General features: G+C 37.6%; 1 protein-coding gene across 2 annotated transcripts in view; it reads left to right on the forward strand.

Moving 5' to 3' along the window:
- CPNE3 (copine 3) overlaps positions 1-20762 on the forward strand; it is a 34225-nt gene that overhangs the window by 426 nt on the left and 13037 nt on the right. The window contains exons 1-9 of one of the 2 annotated variants that reach the window (XM_040587138.1): positions 51-248; positions 375-451; positions 9546-9685; positions 10266-10445; positions 12394-12468; positions 12920-12991; positions 13800-13883; positions 15480-15569; positions 19212-19310. In XM_040587138.1, coding sequence (XP_040443072.1) covers positions 9554-9685; positions 10266-10445; positions 12394-12468; positions 12920-12991; positions 13800-13883; positions 15480-15569; positions 19212-19310 — 732 coding nt within the window. In that variant the 5' untranslated portion in view covers positions 51-248; positions 375-451; positions 9546-9553. Of the gene's footprint in view, positions 1-50; positions 249-374; positions 452-9545; positions 9686-10265; positions 10446-12393; positions 12469-12919; positions 12992-13799; positions 13884-15479; positions 15570-19211; positions 19311-20762 lie in introns of those variants that run through there. The other variant, XM_040587137.1, reaches the window with a different exon arrangement.

Genomic DNA, 20762 nt, shown 5'->3' on the forward strand with positions numbered 1-20762 from the left:
CGAGGCCTCGTCCGGCGGAGAGACGGCTGGGGCAGGGAGGGAGGGAGGCAGCTGGGAGGCAGGGCAGGGCTGGAGGCGGCGGTTGTCGCCGCGGGCGGCGGCTGTCCCAACCGTCTCCTCTTGCGAAACGCCCCCTCAGGTGGCTGGCCGGCTTCCTGCGCCGCGACACGGGCAGCTCGCTGCGGGGGACTGCACACGGACTTCTGCGGAGCTCGAGGAAACCAGTCGTGTGATCCGCCGTCCCTCAGGTAGCGAAACTCTGGTTTAACTTCACTTTCTAGTGAAGTGAAGGCTGTACGCCACGACGTTTACGTCCCGGGTGGCCATCCCTGTGGCGGTGCAATGCTGCTCTGAAAGGTGCCCTCACCCTTTAGGAAGGAGACTGTCAGAAATCGTCGTCGTCCCTAAAAACCCACATGTTTTTCTTCCTGAGCTGCTGTTGGAGTGGGAGGTTGGGTTTGCTTTCTTCATTGCAGCTGTGTGTGTGTAAAACAAACCTTAGCTGACATGCGTGTTGTCATAATTTATTCTTCCACTAGGGAAAAGTTGAAATATGAAAGCTTTTCAGTTTTGCTTCCATACTCTTATCTTCAAAGCCCGTTAAGTGTCCTCGAGGTGATAGGCATCACCCTGCCTCCAAAACTTAAACCTGTTTGTTTTCTTGCGAGTTTTATGTCCCGGAAAGTTCAAGTTAGAGATATTTCTGTGGTGGCATAAAAAGTTTATTTAGTAAAAAAATAATTAGACTCAAACTTAATCCCAGATTTTTTGGGTTTTTTTTTAATTGAAATTTTAAATTTTAACTTTATATATGTATAATTGTAGAGATAAGATGTTTCAGAGGGCATGCAGAACACCAACAAGCACTGGAAGACAGCAAAGTAAGCAAGATGGATGTGTAGGGGAGCAAGGAGAACCAGACAGGGGTCTTTTTGTTTTTATGTTATGGTGTTGGGAAGAATGTAGCGTTTTTCCAAAAAGTATGTTTGTGTTATCTGTGTATCGCGGAATTAATCTATAGAAATCCATTATTTGTGACTGTTCAACTAAGTTTAGTTCAGATGTTGAAAGCAAAAGTCCATTTCTGCTAAGCTGAATAACTAAGCCATTATTAAATGTCACCTGCCAGAATTCCATGGCTAGCAGTGCTGTACCACAGTGTTTTTACAGCCGCCTGGTAAGTCCAAGGTGTTAATGTTTCTACAGAGTTCAAGGCTAGAGGGAAGCCATAGTAGCAGTTCTGTACAAACAACAGCAAAGATCCTTCTTTTACAGCTAATAAAACTAAAATCTCAACTCTACAGATAGGTTAATGTTATTAGCTGGGATGGAGTTTAATTTCCCCTCCTCCCTGTTATGATCTAGAACCAGATGCTGTCATTGCCATGATTTCCTTTAGGAAATCCACTGGGGACAAAGTTAAGTAGTAAGATATGTTTTTCCCTTCCTTATTAATTTTGTTAATTTTTCAGTGAAAGTCAGGATGCTCTTCCAACATAAATAATACATGATTGAATTAGTGTTTGTAGGCATCAGTTCCTATTAAACACAACAAAGTTACTTCAATTCTTGTATCAATTAGGCTAAGATTAGTAGTCTTAATGATTTGGAACATTTGCTTCCTAATTTCTTACGTGGTTGAAAGAAGACTGTATCCTGTAGATCCTTCCCATCTTGTAGGTGGATCAGGTGCATGTGTTCACTCAGTGCTTTGTCCAAGGCACCAGTTGGAGCCAGCCAAATTAGATCCAGCGGTGGCATCTTGCTTCTGGTGTTTCTCACATCCCGTAGGGTTATTATGAAGTCCTCATGGTAGGTGATAAGCACATGTGTAATAAAATAATGAGAGATGGTTACAGGGCATAGCATGTTTGCTGTGTGCCTGTGTTCAGAGCCAGTGTCTATGTACACACAGAGCATGTGTGATGCCTGGCAGGCACAGTGAATGCAGAGTGCAAGTACCTGCTATGATACAGAATTGTGTGAGAGCTGACTGGAGAGCTCTTGGATTGCCTACAGGAAGGTTTGAAATACAGCTGTGCTATAGTAAAGTGTGATTTTGTGATTGTCAGTTTCAAGTTAGTGTTGTTTATACTGAGATACAAAATTATATGCTAGACCATTGTGGGGTAGTGTTTTTATGGATTTTTCTTAGACAGCCTTAAGCAGTGTGGGAAATCATATGTTTTGTAGCGCGTAAGCCACATTGGGAGCTTGCAAGCCACTGATTTTGGTCTATTTAGTTGAAAACACTGTCACCTTACTGAAAAAAGAAAAGCATTAAATGAATAGGAAAAAAAGGTAATCCGATCTTTGTTCTTAAAGGCTTGAAGGGCTTTTCTTGCTGGACTCTTAAAATATTTAATCTATATTGTACTTTGTTCTCTCGCAAAGGCTCTGAGTTTCCCATAAATAAACTTTACAGTGATGCTGTCATGGACTCATAAAACTGTTGGACAGGTTTTTTACTTTTAAGAGGAGCTGTGTTTCCTCATATGCATTCAAACCTGGTACTTTGATTGATATGTGGGAATAACAATTCTTGGTTTTCGTTTCCTTTCATTTCACATTTTTAATGCTAGTATTGAAGCTTTAGCCTTCTGCTGAGAAGCCCAGAGGCAGACCTCTGAGGTAAGTTACCACAAACTCATTTTTCAGGACTGGTATTTGTAACAGTGGAGTGTCACAGCATGCCAGAATTCGAATGGACTGTAAGAAAGAGTAGTCTAAAAGATGTGATCACTTGCCTCTTGTTTCTGTAATAAAACACAGCAAGTTTTAGTGAGATACAAGTGTTTTTTTCTTCTGGATAATGTTAATTATGTGAAGGCAGTGGCTCTACACATAAATTGCAACGAAGAGTATATGATTTATGGTTCTACTCAAATTACATAGTTGATTGGTTGTTTTCCATAAAATAATTGATATAAAAATACTCTGATAAAACATACATGCAGGAAATGCATTTTCCCCTGGTTGAGTGCCATCTGCTTAAAAAAAAAATTGAAGTCATGAGATCTGTGTTTCTTGATTTTCTTGTTCAGGGCACAATATTGCCTTTTATAATTATCTCACTTGGATCTAAACATTACCCTAAATTCTTAAAATTATTATGTGTGAGGAGGATGCTGGAGAGAACCTTTAGCATTGAAGAGGTGCCTAAACAGTGAACATGCATATTCAGGAATAAAAAGGTGAACAGAAGGATATTTAGAAATGGCTGTTTCTAAGTCATCTTGTAAACAGGCATCCATAAGAAGTAAAATAAATAGTTTCTGGTCTGTACAGTGGGATTTTTGTAAAAATAGAATTCTAAATATGTTCTTTGGCAATGTGACTTTATGGTAGATTTTTATATATAGGAAGTAGCTACAAATAATTGCCTGACTTGTTACACCAGTGTGCTACCAATCCAGTAGATAAATATTTGAACTGCCTGGGTATGATGAAGCTTGTATAAATAGATGATTCATTTCCTTAGAGAAATCAATGTCTCCCTTCTCACATGTCTTGAATATTAGCTCTTACTTTTGTTTAGCATGATCCCCAGTAAAATGAGTTCTGTGGTCATCAGGGTTTTATCAGCATAATCTCACTTATTCAATTAAGAATGGTACAATTCCTTTGTCCATACTACGTAGCAAATGTGAGAAGAATCAGCTCACTCTCCAGTTTTTTTCTGATTCTTCAAATACAGAACAATTCAAGGTGAGATACGTTACTTTGAGCTGCTTCTGTTACTCAGCTTGTCAGCACATCAGCTAATGCCACAGGAAAATTTTGTTAGCTGTTGCCTGTGAAGAGAAAAAAAGAGGAGCCAGAATTCAGATTTAGAGGTATAATTTTTAGAGAAGGCTCTCATTTTCAAATGCAGTGATGAAATTAGGTTATGAAACAGCCTTACCCTTTGTAACTTTATAAGAAATGTCAGCTGCTTTGAGGTGGTCTGTTTCATTGAGAATTGAAGGGTTACTATGAGATATTTTGAAAATACATATTTATATACATGTAGACCAAGATCACTAGAAATTGTGTTGCTCCTAGCCCTGCCAGTGGAAAGAACCATCCATTTGTCATAATTTCGTTGTTCTTGCAGCAGAATAGGCATTTTCTGGCAGTATGATGTCATTCTCTGCTCTTTGGATATGTAACTCTTAACAAGGAGATGTTAGAGAACTGTGCTAAGATTATGGGTTGAGCAGGTTATAGTGTCAGATGGATGTTGTCTCCCAAGTTACTTTCATTTAAATCTTGTTTTGTCCATCTTTGTGCCAGTTCTTCACCAGAACCCTTCTTGTGAAAGGCTGTTGCAAGAAGTGCTGTTATTGCTTGGTCTGCAATAGAAGAGGTTCTAAGTCATATAGGCCTAGAGCTCTTTACTACAAACACTTTGCAATAAGTGGTATCTTGGTCCTGTCTGAACAATTGCATACACTGAAGTTCAGGACAATAAAGCTTCATATGCATTATTTTGGGTTTAAGCTTGGTTCATGACTTTCATTTTTATAGTCTGTCTGTCTATTTGATTTATTTCCTTGTTGTTATCTGCCCAGGTTTGTGGGAAGTAATAATCCAAGAAGGGCCAGAGCACTGTTTGTATATGGTACAGCCTTTTTCATTCTCCTCCACAGGTCATGTAAAACGCTTAAGTGTAACATTATATCTAGAGAATTAGCTGATTCTTAGCAAGTTCTGAAATGTTTCCCCTGCTTTTTTGCTGTCCATCTGGGCCCTGAGGTGACTACAAAATACAGATTTTTGGTCTATTGTCATTTGTAGTTCACAGGAACTGGGAAATGTTCAATGACAGCAATAGCTTACATCAGAACAGGTTTGAGACTTGTGACTAGAGGCAGTGATGCCAAACCCAGCTACAGCAGTGCTCATTTTATTACTCTTTCTGTCTTCTTGCAGTTATGTACTTCTGCTTGTCAGATTGGGAAGCACCTACAGTTATGAACATACTGTACTACACTGGAAGGTTATCTGGTCAAGCCTGTACTCTCCTCTGGTATTGCATGGTTGGCAGGATTGCTGCAGTCTTGACGGTTCCCAAATGCTCTGTTAGAAGATTATTCTGATAATAGATCTATTCCTTTCCAGGTGGAATGTCTTGTTTACAGTTTCCATTGAAAAGCAGACATTGGCTGGGTTATTTGGTGGACACGACTTGTCTTCAGTAGAATCCTTAGAAGAATTCAGAGAACATTATGACTGGTGGAACTGCAAGACAAGACTAGTCCTTGACTTATGGTTTTGCTTTGACAATGTCAGCTCAAGCAGCAGGATTTTTAATATACTTAGTTGACATAATCATGCTCTTGAGCAGCCTAGACATGTCATAGGATCAGGAACAGGTGTCTCCTTTGTCACCATACATTGCTGTAGTTCAGAGTTTGGATATTGCAAGTTCTGCCATACAGTTTATATAGTAATTTTCAGTCTTTTCCTATCCAGAATTATTGGTGCTTTTTAAAATCTTGATATGCTCTTGCAGTCATAAAAACTATTTCAATAAAAAGGACTATTGAGCTGTCATCTGGCCTTGTTCTGGTGTGTTTTATGTCACTTTATGATGCCCCCTACATGGAAGACAAACAGTTGATAGCTTGAAAAAAGCAGAGGTTTTAATTGTATTTGGCTAATGGGCAGCAGTCACTTGGATAACAGTAATTAATTAAATAAATTTCTCATGTTATGCGATGTTACTTGTTACTGGAAGTGAAGGATCATTTTACCAGAGCCCAAGCAATATCATCTGTCCATGTGAAGTTATTCCGGTGTTCCGAATGTGCAAGTAATCCAGTCGTGTCTAAAATATTTTGCATTCAATTTGCCTACTAGATCTGATAGCGTGTTGTAGAATTGTATTTCAATAGTAATGCACTAGTGCAGCTATGACTGACTTCCACCATCCTGAAGAGACTGCAGTTTGCCAGCCTCTGTATTGCATCAAGTCTTCAAAAAAAGCATTCTTACTTACCTGACAGTGACTGATCTTTGAGGGAGTTTATCGTGTTTAGGAATCCTATCACCCATCTCCCAAACCTGTTTTGGAAGTTTTCAGGTAACACGGGCTTTCAGATGTGAGGAGAATTTGGTGGAGTTGGCATAATTCTTGCTTTTGTGCAACATGGGATTACAAGGATTTGTGAAAAATATGCAGAGCTTCAACAGTTACTGTTTTGGTTTTGCTGTTCAAAAGAGTACTGAGTTCACACATGTGAAGCATGCGTGTGCCCTCTGCAAGTTCTGTAGTGACTGCAGTGTTGTAAGAGAAGTATCTGGTGTTTACGTACCGAGTTTCAGTACTGCAAATACTGTTCTGGGTTAATGAGATAAGTCTTTTTTTCTCACTAGTAAGTATTTTACTAACTTTCAATGTTCATAATATTACTGAAAATCAGGTTGTATACAGCTAATATTGATGCCTAATAGTCTCAAAAACTCTGGGGGAAATGCCTTGCATTATTTTTCATCTTGAATCTTGCAAATCTGGAAATAAAGAGATTAAAGGACCATCTCAGGATTTGGGAAGTTTTGCCTTTTTAGCTGGGTTTCAAGTTGAGCAGCCTCCACTTGGATAAATGCTTGTTCATGTTATAAATTGTATTTTATCTAACATGGATGAAATTATTATGTCTCAAAACAAGAGCGTTTGCATTTCAGGGGAGGGAAGCAGCTTATTAATTCTTCCTTTCTGTGTGTATTTGTACTGGGTCGGGCTGAGCCCCAGTACTGTGCTTGTATTGGTGTCTAGAAAGGTGTTGATAACACGCCATTGTTCCGGCTATTGCGGAGCAGCGCTCGCAGAGCACCAGGGCTGTCTCTCCAGCCTTTCTCGCTCACTTCCCCTCCCCCTTATAGGCTGGGGGTGGGCAAGATCTTAGGAGGGGAAATAGCCAGGACAGCTGACCCAAATTGACCAATGGAATATTCCGTACCATATGGTATCTGCTCAGATATAAAAGCTAAGAGAAAGGAGGAGAAAGCGGCAGGGGCAGGGATTTATTATTTGCTACATTTGTCTTCTGGAGCAGCCGCTATGCACACTGAAGCCCTGCTTCCTGGGAAGTGGCTGGACATCACCTGCTGGTGGGAAGCAGAGAATGACATCTTTTGTTTTCCTTCACTTCCACGTATGCAACTTTTACTATTGCTTCATTAAACTGCCTTTATCTTGACTCACAGGTTTGGGTTTTTTCCATCTTATTTTCTCCCTCCCTGTTCTGCTGAGGAGGGGAGGGATAGAGTGGCTTGGCAGGCACCTCGTGTCTAGCCAAGGTCAACCCACCACAGTGTTAAAGGGCGTTTTTTGCGCAGCACTTTTTTTGCTAAATCTGTTCTTATCCCACATTAGGTGCGTAGTGGGAGAACAGAATTTATGTATTCACATGAGAAAGTACTCGCGTAAGAGTAAGTGGGACATGCACACACACATACACAGGCTAAGTAGAAAAAGCTGATCAGATTTTTAGGTTGACTGGATGCCATCCATTTACCAGTGATTTTTGGAAACGTTTCTTTAACAAAAGAAATGTGGCTACGGGTCCCTTGGGGACTTGCAATAATGACTTTCAGGGAAGTAAGAGCAAGAAAATTTTGACTGTTTTGAGAAATGTGTCTCAATTCAAGTCTGAATTCTGTTGAATTTAATGAAAACCCTTCCTATTTGCTGTTGCAGCATCAGTGGGTATTAGAACATCATTTTGTCAGCAGAAAGTTGTTTTTCTGGAAACGGCCATTAAGGAGTCATGCACTGGCCTGTACTGGATTCTATGGGCAAAGTCATTGACTGTTAATGAGCTCTGTCTGGCAGCCAGGAAAGCAATACGGAATGGAAAATACCAGTATAAAAAGAGAACCAGGAAAAAAAAGGGTCAGACTGCTTTTTAGAAAAGTGTTTTGTAAGGCTAAAAACCATAGTTTTAAAAACAATTTAAGTGCTTAGAACTTCAAGCTTCGCTTTTTTTCCCTCAAGCACAGTGACTGAAACTTGGTGAACTCATGGGAGCAAAAGATACTTCAAGATCGAATCAGGTTTATGTGTTTGGGATGTGCAGGAGGATTTCTATGAATCTGACATGATTCCTAAAACCAATGTATATGCATGGATGCTTCAGTGGTTCCTTTACAGATAATTTGTATTTGCTTTAGTCTCCGAAAGGTCCACCTCTAAGATAGCAAAACAGATATGGAGAGATGATGTGTGAAGTGTGCCCTAGTGGAATAGAAGAAGCCTCAGGAAAATTCCCTCAGACCACAATGTTTACCTTCTCCTCTTTTCAGTTCGTTGTTCCTCTTTTCCATGTTCCTTTCCCTTTTTGCCTCTAAGAAATTCACGAAAAACCGTATGAATGCAGTGAAAGGAAGAGTGATGATTTGGGTTAAGTATAGTTTTATGTTCATGTGTAAGATGCAAGTGAGCTGGCTAGATAGAAGCAGGTGCCTTCCCATACTCTTTTTAGTGTCTCGTGTAGTTTCAAGGTAAGTTAATCCAAAGGGATACTGTGACTAGACTGTGGACTTACTGTAGAGAAAGGAGAACCTGAAGCTAACGAGGCCTTGGAACGTCTAAGATGGGCTGCTTGTGGAAAAATGTGGAAGTTTTAGTCTCTGAGTTGAGGGCAATTGTACTGTAGAGGCTCACTTACCAAAAAGGTGTTGGAAATGATCAACTGTATTCCTGAAAAGTATAGAGGTCTTTTTATATAGAAAACACCTGCTGTTCAAACCTAATCAGGCTTGCAGAGGCATGTTATCCCAGTGTGGGATGCATAACTGATAATGAGGTTGTTTCTGTAGGTTTGTAGTATCTGCTGGTCTTCTCAGTTCCACTGGAGAAAGGCTGAGATACTTAAGAGGAAATGTGAGAAAGCTTTCTGTTGTTCTTTTTTTAAACAAACCTCCAGAAAGAACACTTCCTCCTAATTCTCAGTTCTTACTTGACTTCAAAGTTGTGTATCCCTATTATTAACAATTGTAGTTGTTTTTGAATTTCGTAAAGCAAGGTCACCTATTCCTGTTAACCCGCTTAAACTCCTTTTCCAATTCTGTCATGCTTGTGGTTTTAACGTTTTGTTACAAAGGTTTGGTGGGGGAGTATATTATACATTTTTTTTCCTTATTTGTTGAATTAATATCTACATTATAAGATGCTGGCATTCGTGTGGGCTTTACAGGATGTAATTTAAAGCTTGCTAAGTTTTACTGTCAGCATTTCAAACCACGATGCTTTCTTCGTGATGTATCCTGTTTTCCATTTGGTTCCTCAAGCATTCTAAGAAATCTGATCTTGTTTCATATGTGAAAATTTTGAAATTAAGTTTTATAGCTATGTGGCAAAGCCAAGAGTATGACAGGAATACTGTAATATTGGCACATCATGAATCTTAAAATTTGCAGATTTTGCAAATTCCTCAAATCTCACTCCTGACAAGCTAACGGAATCTAACTGTCCGTCAGAGAATTCATGCATTGTGACAATCCCATTGTTTGCTTTTTAGTCCATTTTAAAAATAATGATTTCTTTTGCTGCTTTCTAGCTTAACAAATGGCGGCACAGTGTGTGACAAAGGTGGAGCTGACCATTGCCTGCACCAATCTCTTGGACAAAGATGTTGGTTCCAAGTCAGACCCACTGTGTGTGCTTCTCCAGAACACAAGTGGCCAGCAGTGGTATGAGGTACAACACGATGCTTCTCACAAATCTGATAAAAAGTCTTACTTGTTGGACCTTTTAAAACACAGTGGTATATGATTTCATTGAAGTATTTTAATTGTGTACCAGCACCTCTGAATAATTTTCATTAGATTATGGCTGTAATAGTTGTACAGGCAGCACACTAATAATAATTTTCTAATAAATACTTAACATCTGTCTGGTTTTTAGCACTGTTCCCCCAGCCATATGTGAACCAACAGAAGAAGCCTTATAAGTGCTTAAATGGGCTTTTATAAACATACTATTCTAAAACTAGGGTCTTATCCTGGATTTGAAAATACACCATCTTTATGTTGGTCTTCCCTACACAGGAACAGATACTCCTTACAGGGAGCAAAGATAAACAGGTCCTCAAATATCTCTGACTTACAGAAGTAGGTTTTATAATGTAATATGGTTATTTATATTTGATGAAAGGTTTCTAGGAAGATACGGCTTTATAGTAAGAAGAACTTTTGAAAGTCTTTAATAATGTGTTATTTGATTTGAGTACTTGTTTTGTTGGTGAAATCTGGATAAAGTGATATCTTTCTAACTGCAGGTTGATCGCACCGAGAGAGTTAAGAATTCATTGAACCCAAAGTTTGCCAAGAAATTCCTAATTGATTACTATTTTGAGCTTGTTCAGAAACTTAAATTTGGAATATACGACATCGATAACAAAACATTTGATCTGAATGATGATGATTTCTTAGGAGAATTTGAATGTACACTGGGACAAGTAAGTATGCAGATGATTTTCCTTAGAATTAAGAAAATAGAAGTTACTGCAAATCAATCGTTAACCACTTCTACCTTAAATTTGTCACTTTATTCTGGTGTAGTTGGAGTGCTTTTAAGTTGAATGGGTGTTACAGAAGGAGTAACACACTTCACTCATAAGAGAGAACCAGCAATATGTTTATTGATATAAAATAGTGATTTAACAAAGCTTGATAATAAGTGGTTTCACAGGATCCAGTGGGAAGGTATGCTGGAGTATTTAGTGCATAAAGGACAGGGTCAGACAAAACTGATGTGGAGACCCTCCCGTTGAGTCATGAGGTTCAGAAAGGACCCTCTTGCATTCTAAATTCCTCAGAGGGGAGTTTAGGTGCAGCTAGATCCAGACTTAATCGTAGACTTAGTCAGCAGTTTATATCTGAAGGATTATATCAGCACAATCAGTCCTTTAAATCAGCACAGTCAGTCCTTTATCTAAGATTTCAAGTTCAGCATGCTCTTAATTGCTTACCAAAAACACGTTGTGGCAAGAAATCTCTCAGCGTTGAGGAGTAACCTTGAGGGGCGTCCCTACTCAAGGGGAGGTCCCAGTGTGCAGCCCACTGATGTGCAGGAGAGGAGAGCTCAACGGGGTCCTGGGCTGTCCACTATTTGTAAAGTAAGATAGTCATATTTGCATACTGACTACAAAAGTTAGTTTCAAACATGGCTTGAGTTGAACCTTTAGTAGCACTATGGTTAGGTGGGTGCATTGTTCCAATTAACAACGCATTAGCCAAGGGCTATTTGTCTCTCTTGAATCCACTTTGAGACCAGGTGCATATGTTATGACTGTCATTATGACTGCCACTACTGGTTATCACTTGAACATTATTATGGAAATAAAGGTCGTGATGGGTGGGGGGAAACACACTGCCACAGTAGGATTCCCTTGATTTGTTTTTTCAAGCCTCAGTTCAGTGTATATACATTTTATTTGCAAAAGGTCTTGAGATGATGCCCTGAAATGTACTGTAGGATGGTCTGTCCAGTTTGCTGTCTGAAAGTAAGTGGGCTGTCAATGAGCACAAAGTAGTAATTGCTATTTATGTACTCTTAATACTCAAATTATTATTTTTATGCTTCATAAAAAAAGAGAATTGCTGTATAGCAACATAAAAGTGTTCACAAGGGCCATACTGACCTTGCAATTTGCTTTCCACTCAAGGCAAGCAGTGATTCTGGTTCTGTCTACTGTTGATTTCACTCCCATTTCCCTGTCAAATTCTGCTATTGGTGCTGTCATAATCAGGCAGCTTCTTTTAACTTGTTCTTTCTAATAGATCCTTTGAAGGCACTTGTCAGGAGAGTCTTCTTAGGATTTTTCCTCCCCTGTGTCTAAAGTATTTTTATTTTATGTACATCACAATTTAGAATTAATCATTCCTTCTTAACGTAAAGGAGGACCAGTATAATGAGTAGACACTAATGCTAAGAAAGCATTGCCTCTGGAGAGGATAAAATAAAATCAACTAGAAACACTGCAGGGGGGGGCTAATGTTTGTTTGTGTGACAAATGTTGTATTTATAATTCTGTTTGCTGAAGCCATTTATGAAATGTGGCTTGCACGTGTTTGAATAGTGTGTATGAAAAATTTAAGAACAATTTGAGATTGGAAATTGAAGTATTATCTTTGTGCGTGCATATCATGTTACTAGAATACATTTTATTTCATACTGCTCCTGAAACTCTGCATGTGTTCATCTGCATAAATATGTTAAAATTTTGAAGTGTATTGAGTATTACCTATTTATTTATAGGACATCATGGGAAGTAAATGTAATGCACTCATCTTTATGATAAAGGACAAATTTCTAAAATGAGAAGATTACTATCTCATTTCATTCCTTTGAAAATCTATTAAATTGCAGTAATAATACTTGACACTCAATTTTTGTCTTGGCAGATAGTTTCTAGCAGGACTCTAACAAAACCGTTAGTACTTAAAAATGGTAGACCTGCTGGAAGAGGAAGTATTACGGTAAGACAAGACAATAAATCTCTTCAGTGTTTATCCTTGAATCGTTTTGTGTGGTGTTTTTTTTTAGTTAGTGGTTTGAACACAGTGTGTCTGATCTACAGTGCTGTGAAAAGTATCTTAAAGCTTTTTTTTCCCCCCTCCATTCATATTTCTTTGTCATCCGAAAGGAGAGCAGCCCACCTTCTGCATCTGTAAGTCTCAGCATCCATCAAAATAATTAGAGCATCCGATGTGCTGTTTGGGCAGTCTCTCTAATTGTCGGTGTCATCATCATTGAATCCCATTATCAAATAAAATCGTTCCTCCTTCCCCCACCCCATTTTTTTTAATGTTTCATTTGTGAGCAAACATGATTTTTTTAAATGGACCTCTCATAGGAGTGTTGTGAATACGAGAAAGCTATGTAGTTCCTGAATACAAAATAAGTATTTTATTTTGTTTGCGTATCTAGATTACAGCAGAAGAAGTGAAGGATAACAGGGTGGTTCTGTTGGAAGTAGAAGCAAGGAAACTGGACAGTAAGGTACTTAAATAATTGCTGTTTCTTTGATAAAGTAGTAAAATCAGAATCTTGTCAAAACAGGAAATACTGAAATGTTCATTCTCACTTTTGCTGAAATAATTAAATCCATTAAGATTTTCATACACTAAAAAAGAAATCAAAGAAAGATTGCTTCAGAGTAACTTCATTGACTATTGAAATTGTGTAATGTATTTCTAAGTATGACAGGTGCATTGCAGGGATAGTCTGGGAACAGCATGCTTCCATTTAAATGTAAATCTTTATATTTAATCATAAAGATAAAGGAGTTTTAGTATATACATTTGTTTGAACAGCTGTATAAATGATTACCTGTTAGTGCTCTGAAATAAATGGGAGAGTGTCCTTGGAGTGTAAAAATCTGTTAAATATTTTGGGGCTAACTAAAATTACTGTATTTAGAAAAACTTCTAAAAACAAAACTAAAAATCTTAATAATATTGTTATTTTTCCTAGTCGATTTAATGATACCTTTTTGAACTGAATGAAATCCTTAGTTTCCTAACTATGCATCATAGTGCTTGTTAGTGTAAGTATTCTTCTACTTGAACTGTCTGGTATTCAGTGTTTGGACACTACAGGACTTTTACCTGATATTGACAGACATGCCCCCATTTTCTTTCTCTCTTTCATAGGTGGTGGTATAATCAGACTTGCTTTTCTTCATCTAAAGCTTTTGTTCCTTGAACATTTAGTTTACTTTTTGTTAATCTAAGTGTGTTTTAACTAGCATTTAATGGAATTCATGCCAGGGGCTATTCTGGGATAATTACATGTTCTTTAATTACAGGACTTTTTTGGAAAGTCAGATCCTTATCTGGAATTCCACAAGCAGACTGGAGATGGAAACTGGGTGATGGTTCACAGAACAGAGGTAGGATATTTTTGGTCAACAACCTGGACATTAAGGTTATTTGATTTACAGTATGTCACAGCACTAGAGGTACAGTGCCTTACGGAAAGAAGAGAATGATCTGGTAATTGACATGAAGACCAGTTAGAAATTACCTCAGGTCTTCCACTGATTTTTCTGATAGAACAGGAAGTCTACCTACTCGATTCTGATTTATGTCATCCTATTGTAAAGGATTCTTTTTTAAAAAAACCTTCTGCAATCTAGAATAAAACAGATGTTTTGAAAAGGTACTGCATAGTCCCACAGGGACATTTCTTTCAGTGGGACTTGGGCATTCCTGTGACAGTGCTGTTCTTATGTCAGTGTCACCTAGATGTACTGCTTACTAATGAAAGTACCTATCCTGAATGCTTGCATAGCAAGGGCAAGCCAAGAATAATGCTGAGTGAGGGAAAACGTGCTTAAGCAGCAGCAGCCTTCCACCCAGGAGGAGGTGCAGAGTTCCAGTGGCAGCAACTGACAGGGTAGGAGTAAGTTCAAAATGTCTCACTGTAGAAGCTTAGGCCCTAGTCACAACTGAGGTTCTGTGTGCATTTGAAGTGCTGACAATACCAATTTTTAAGCATGGATTTTGAAGAAGTATCAGTCCTTTTTGTGTCAGATTTGTAAAAACAGTTTCTCTTGTGAGGTGGTGATTCTGCATAAAATGTATCTTTTCCATGAGGTTTTCACACATTTGAGTAGTGAATCCAAAATTTGCTGTTCTAGCCTAGAACTGGCTGGAGGATTAGTTCTTTATGTTAAAGACTTAAAAAAACCTCTTTATGTTGCTGTTATTCCAAAAGACAGCTTTCTTTCTCTGCACTTCTACAGTGCTGGAAGTATAAGCAATACTATTATTAGGTATTATTAAGTATTGCTTGTTGTGTGTAGTTTCTTGTGCTTTGCAAGATCATTATTTGATGTATTTGGTATATTACAGATACTTTCTAGCTGACAGATTCTGAAGATCCTTCAGTATTATTCTGAAATAACACTTGCTTAATGTTCAGCTTGAGAGACCTTTTATCTTCATTCGATGTTTCTGCTTTAATATACCATTAACTTCTTGAGAGAACATTCCTGTAAGTGGCATTTCGGAATAAATATAAGCTGGAGCAAACTGTAATCTCCAGAGCATTGATGTATTCAGAAATTCCAATGTAATCTTTTTCCATGTGGTTTTTTTGGTAAGTCACACTTCTGTATTTGTTTGTGTGTATGTATATATGTGTTTGCGCTCATTTAAAAAAGCCAATATCAATATTTTTGTAAAGATACATTTATTTTTTTGCAGTGTAGTAGCTGAATGAGTAGATCACAGTGAAATCTAGAAAAATATGGAGTTGAAAAATACCATCTCTTTTGGACAACGGTATTGCACGTTAAGAATGTTTAGGTTTCTTATATCCTGTATGTTAGGATTTGGATTGCAGGAGGTGATTGACAGCAGCGTTATTCAACTGCTTTTGCTTACAAGAATCATGACATGAAGTTGTGACCCATTACAATGAATACTTTCCACCCTTGTAAACCATACTGTTCTAGCTTGCTTTTTTTTTTTTTTTTTAACAGGTTATTAAAAACAACCTGAATCCTGTTTGGAGGCCCTTTAAAATCTCTCTCAATTCTCTGTGTTACAGTGACATGGATAAGTCAATCAAGGTAATGTATATGAAATGCATGAACTAATGCATTAAAAAAATTGAATATGTAATAAATGGAAGATATGTTGTTCTAGTTATTGCCTTGTTTTGATTGAAAATGTTAGATTTGTTATTCTTATTTGAAAATCACAGAGATACCTGCATGTTTTAGGAAGAAAAAACAGTCTCACATTTGTGATACATTATCTGATAGAAGTTGGTCTTTGAAAGTCTGGGAAACCAGGAGCTTTGAAATGTCCATTCAGTGACTTACTTGAACCATACATTTTTAGTGTTGCATCAGCCAATATTTGTTGTGTTAAGATACTGCATAGTGAAAGATGTGTGGTTAAGGCTTGAATATGTTTTGTTCTATGTTATGGATCTTGTAATACTTTTATTTGTGCAACAGGTAACACTAATGAAAATCTTAATATACCTACCTGATACAATTAATTACACTTAACATGCTATCTAACAGATGTGGACCAGGTGTATCTTCTGGATACCAGATGTAGCTAATTTTTCTCCATGGATAAGACTGAACTTTCTGTCAAAGTCCACCAAACTTGTGAAGTGGTAGTTCTACCAGAACTGGTCTTTAACTCATTCTATCTTCAAATCTTATATTGAATAAATTATGTTTAATTTCTGAATGCTTTTCTTCAGGAATTCCCTTTAGGGGTAGGATTGAAGCTAAACAACCAATCAAAATGCCATTTATAAGCTATTTTGAACATGTTAGAAGCATGATATTTTAGCATTTGGGGGGCGGGGCGAGGAAAGCCTAAATGAAACGAAGCACCCTACTGGCCATTCTTCTCGGAAGGAAAAATGAGAGCATGATCAGCATGTGACAGGTATTAGCCATACAACTTTAGGCAACCCTGGAAAATGTTTAACAGCCACAGGCATCTGGGTGTTACAAGCACCTCTACAGATTTAAATACATAATTATATAGCAGACTAATGAACAATTTTACAAGCCCAGAACCTGCTTCCCTTACTGCTCCTGTGGTTTTTTTTTCCTTTTCATTTCTTTCTGCTTCCCTTTTCCCCAGAGTAGCTGTGGCAGCTCTTAGATATCCGTATACTATAAATACATTTCTCTCTTTCATTAAACAGCCCTATTAGAACTATAGACTATTGATTGAAATATATCTGTTAAAATGAAGTTATTCTCATCTCTATCGTTATTTTAATAAAGTTGGTTCTTTGGAAACTTGCCTGAGAAATGTACGTTTATTTCCAGAGGAAGTAGATCTTACTTGGCATTGTTACGGACTTGCAGACAGACAGTAGGATTATGTCTTAACTTAGAAATCTGGGAGCTGTCACTTCAAACATTAATATGCAGATGGAGTTGTATTAGAATGTTGAAGGATTAAACAATACTTTTAACACTTTCATATGCGTACAATTGCATACGTAATGGGCTATTTGTCATAGTAAGTAAAACCACCAACTTTTCCATAATGAGTGGCTTTTCACCTATGTAATGGCTTAGTTTGTGTGTCCCCAGCAATGCACAAACCAAGTCGATTCTTTATCTTTTGGATTTTTTGCTTTATTCCATGTGAGCGTGTTTGCAGTCAGTGAAGTTTTTCCTGTGTTGAAAATGCAAGCCTTTCATCTGGAGCAAGCATGCCTAGTTCTGCTGGGGAAATCATATATGCAGTTTTATTACATGGTTCCCTAGTGCTGTTGTGTGTCCAGAAGAGCATACGTGGAACAAACCAAGTATTTCTGTCTTGTCTGGGATAAGTATTGAAAATTGGCTTAGATGGGTCGAGTATATCAAGCAAGACAAACTTTGATCCCTTTAAAAGGAACAAGAAATAACTGTGCTAACTGTGAACAGGTACCGTAACTCTTGGCTCAGGAAATGTCTTCAGTTTAAATTTCAGGTACTGAAGCACTTGGCTGAGTATTTGATTGGCTTAATTTATGGCATTCAAAAAAATTTACATAGCATTGGCCATGAACATTAGTCTTGATTCTGTGGCTGCTTGTAAGAGATTTAAGTTGCTGTTCAGTGCATGTGCATGCATTTTATTTATCAGTGCATTCCAAATGTTGTAGGGGTAGTGCAGACCACAACATAGAGACGTGTTCTGCACAGTGTAGAAGTTTCAATCTGCACATCATATTTTGTACTTCAGCATTACTGTTTGTTTTCAGAAAGCTGATTCCTCTCTGAAGCTCAAGTGTATGTTGAAGTTGTTTTACTTTGTTATTCCTAAATGAAGTGGCCAAGTAAATATCTAAATTGTTTCTTAAATATAATGTACAAGTTTTCAGTCTGGAAAGACAAACATTAAAATAGCTGTTTACTTTAAGCCATATATATTCGGAAAAGGTTTTCTTGAGGTTTATGTTTTGATTCCAAATAATAGGAATATTTGGAATTATTAATATTTTTATTATTTTTATTTTATTATAAATTTGATTTATCAATATTATTTTGATTTTTTTCTGTGATTTGATTAAGTTAGCTAGCATGTCTGTTGCTAAACTGAAATAGAGTATCAGAAGTGGATGGAATTAGCATATGCTATTATAGCTGAATACCCAGCTTTTTCTCTAGAAAGGCAGTTGAGTCACATTTGGAAGCTGAGCTTTTAAAAAACAAAAATTGGGGACACCATAAGAATAAAATAACAGTGGTAAAATTATGCACACTCAAACTGATAGGCTTTCAAAGAGGAAAAAAGGTATTTTTTGCTTCTGCTGCCTTCTTCGGTGGGTTGGGATGTTAAAAGAGGAGTTGATTGAATAGTAAAACTTAGAACAGGGGTCCTCAAACTTTTTAACCAGGGGGCCGGCGCGCGGATGCAGTGGCAGGCAGTCATCTGCGGGGGCTTGGTTCCCCCCCCAACCCCCGGTGGGAGGTTCTGTAAATACCGGGGGCCGGATTGAGGACCCTGGGGGCCGTATCTGGCCCGTGGGCCATAGTTTGAGGACCCCTGATTAGAAAATCCCTTTTTCCTTGTGTTCTTGGTTTAATGCTAGTTGATATTCAGATCCATGGTGTCAATCATAATGACTGTTTAAATTTGCTAATCTTAAAAATAAAAAAAAATAATAAAAGCAATCAATTCTTATTTCTAGATTTAGGGCTAAACCTTCATATGCTTAAAAATTATTTACATTGAAGATTAATAAAGTAATATAAAAGTGATAATTAAACTTGTAATCTTGTGATCACTGAATAAGTGATTTACTAAATTTTTAGAGGAATGCTCAAAGATAATAAAATTTCCTCGGTACCTCTGCAAAACTAAGCCTCTTAATCCTTCATGACAGTAAAAAAACCTGCATTGTTTTCCTATGCTTCCCAATACACCCTCACTCCCAAAACATAGTTCAACATACTTGATGTGCTTGCTCATGTGAGACCTGACGCTGTGTAGTATTCTCGTCTCTCCTTGACTTCAGTGGAAGATCTGATCTCAAACCAGGTATATTGGCTTTTACCCAATCTTAATCCTTAGTTTTTAGATGCAATTCTAAGACTGCACTGCGAGAAAAGCTCCGTGATACAAAAGATTAAGGAATGGTTTGGATCTTTGGGTTTGCTTGAACTAGAAATGTCATTGCAGTGTTTATTGCTTTTGTAGAGCCATTTCTGTTACTAACACTGAATAATGCTTCATTTCAGGTTGAGTGCTATGACTATGATAATGATGGGTCTCATGATCTCATAGGAAGTTTTCAAACTACAATGTCAAAGCTGAAGGAAGCAACTCGGTCCTCACCTGTAAGTCTTGCATCGCCTAAGCTGCCTGTGTGGCTTTTTTACTCATTTTGGAGCAAAACTTCTGCCACTTGATTTGCAGATGTTGAACTTGTGTTAGGCTACACCTTAACAATGTTACTGTAGTTGACACTGACTCAGCACTGACATTATGCATCCACTTTCCTAGCATTAGTGTCTTGGTTACAGTTTTTAATAGTACATATCTAAATAACCAACCATCAGCACGAATGAATTTTATAGATCATAAAAATACAGAAATCCAAAAATTGAGAGTGTTAAAAGGCAGAATGCAGTACAAATTTTACTGCAGTTAAAAGACCAAAGCTTGTAACATTTTTTCCAAGTTTTACTCAGTCCCTTATTTCAGGTATGGCACTTACCGATTCTCATGCAGGCTTTAGTGACTGAAAAAATTCAACATTTATGCCACTGCACAAAAAAGCAAGTGAGTGTGTTACTTCGGTGGCTTTAAAGTGAAATTGCCATTTAAGTTCTAATGAACTGTAAGTTTGCAAACCTTTCATTAGACAAGGTTTACATTTAGAAGAAGAAAGTTAGCATAGCAACCGTAACATAAAAAGTATTCATTTTGTGGACTAGTATGTTACCAAAATATTTTACCATCTTTTCCTTTATTTCTGTAAAACCTGCAGATCTGCTCCTACATTAATAATAGTGTGATATGTATATACAAGAGCACCTGCTTGTACTTTTCTAACACCTTGAGTGTTGCGTTTGTACTTAATTCTTCAGAGCTGTTGAATGTGAAGTCAAGCTTGATGATAGTTGTTTTTTTGATTGCTGCTTTGTGCCCAACCATGCTTTTCTTTTAGATAGCTCCTTCTGAATCTGTTTTGAATTATGCATGGTTCAGCTTAGTGCCTCAAGGTTTTATATTGTTTGAAAGGAATTTTGGACTTGTACCCTGTGCATATAATTCATATGCTGCCCATTTGGAGCTCTTAGGTGTTTTTCTCATTTTTTTCTAGATTTTCAGCAGCCAGATGGTACCAGTTTAGCTTTCAATTCTGACAGTGGTCCTTCTTATTGTTGTAATTAAAGTGCGAAAAATAAATCGGGAGCAGGAGGCTTTCATAAAATTACTTTTTCTGCTTTTTTTAATGAAGATTTTACAAATCCTTTGACAGGATGGTTTTTTTCGTTGTTTTTTTTTTTAAAAAACTTGCACTTTTGTTGTAGAGTAGTATTGTAAATTAAACAAACCTAGCAAGTTTGTATGTTCACTTTTTCAAGCACATATTTTCTGTAAGGGCTGTGATTGTGAGTTCCTGTGCAGCATTGTGTTGCGTAAAGGCTTCTTCAGAGTCTAAGTATCTATATTCATTGCGCCCCTAGTAGCGTAATAGTGGCCGTCTCTTCTTAATTTAAAGGAAAGGTATTTTAAGTTGTAATCTGCCTGTGCTGGTTTTGGAAGTGCTTTAAGACATTTGT

Source organism: Falco naumanni, chromosome 3, assembly GCF_017639655.2.
Source record: "Falco naumanni isolate bFalNau1 chromosome 3, bFalNau1.pat, whole genome shotgun sequence".
Lineage (NCBI taxonomy): Eukaryota > Metazoa > Chordata > Aves > Falconiformes > Falconidae > Falco > Falco naumanni.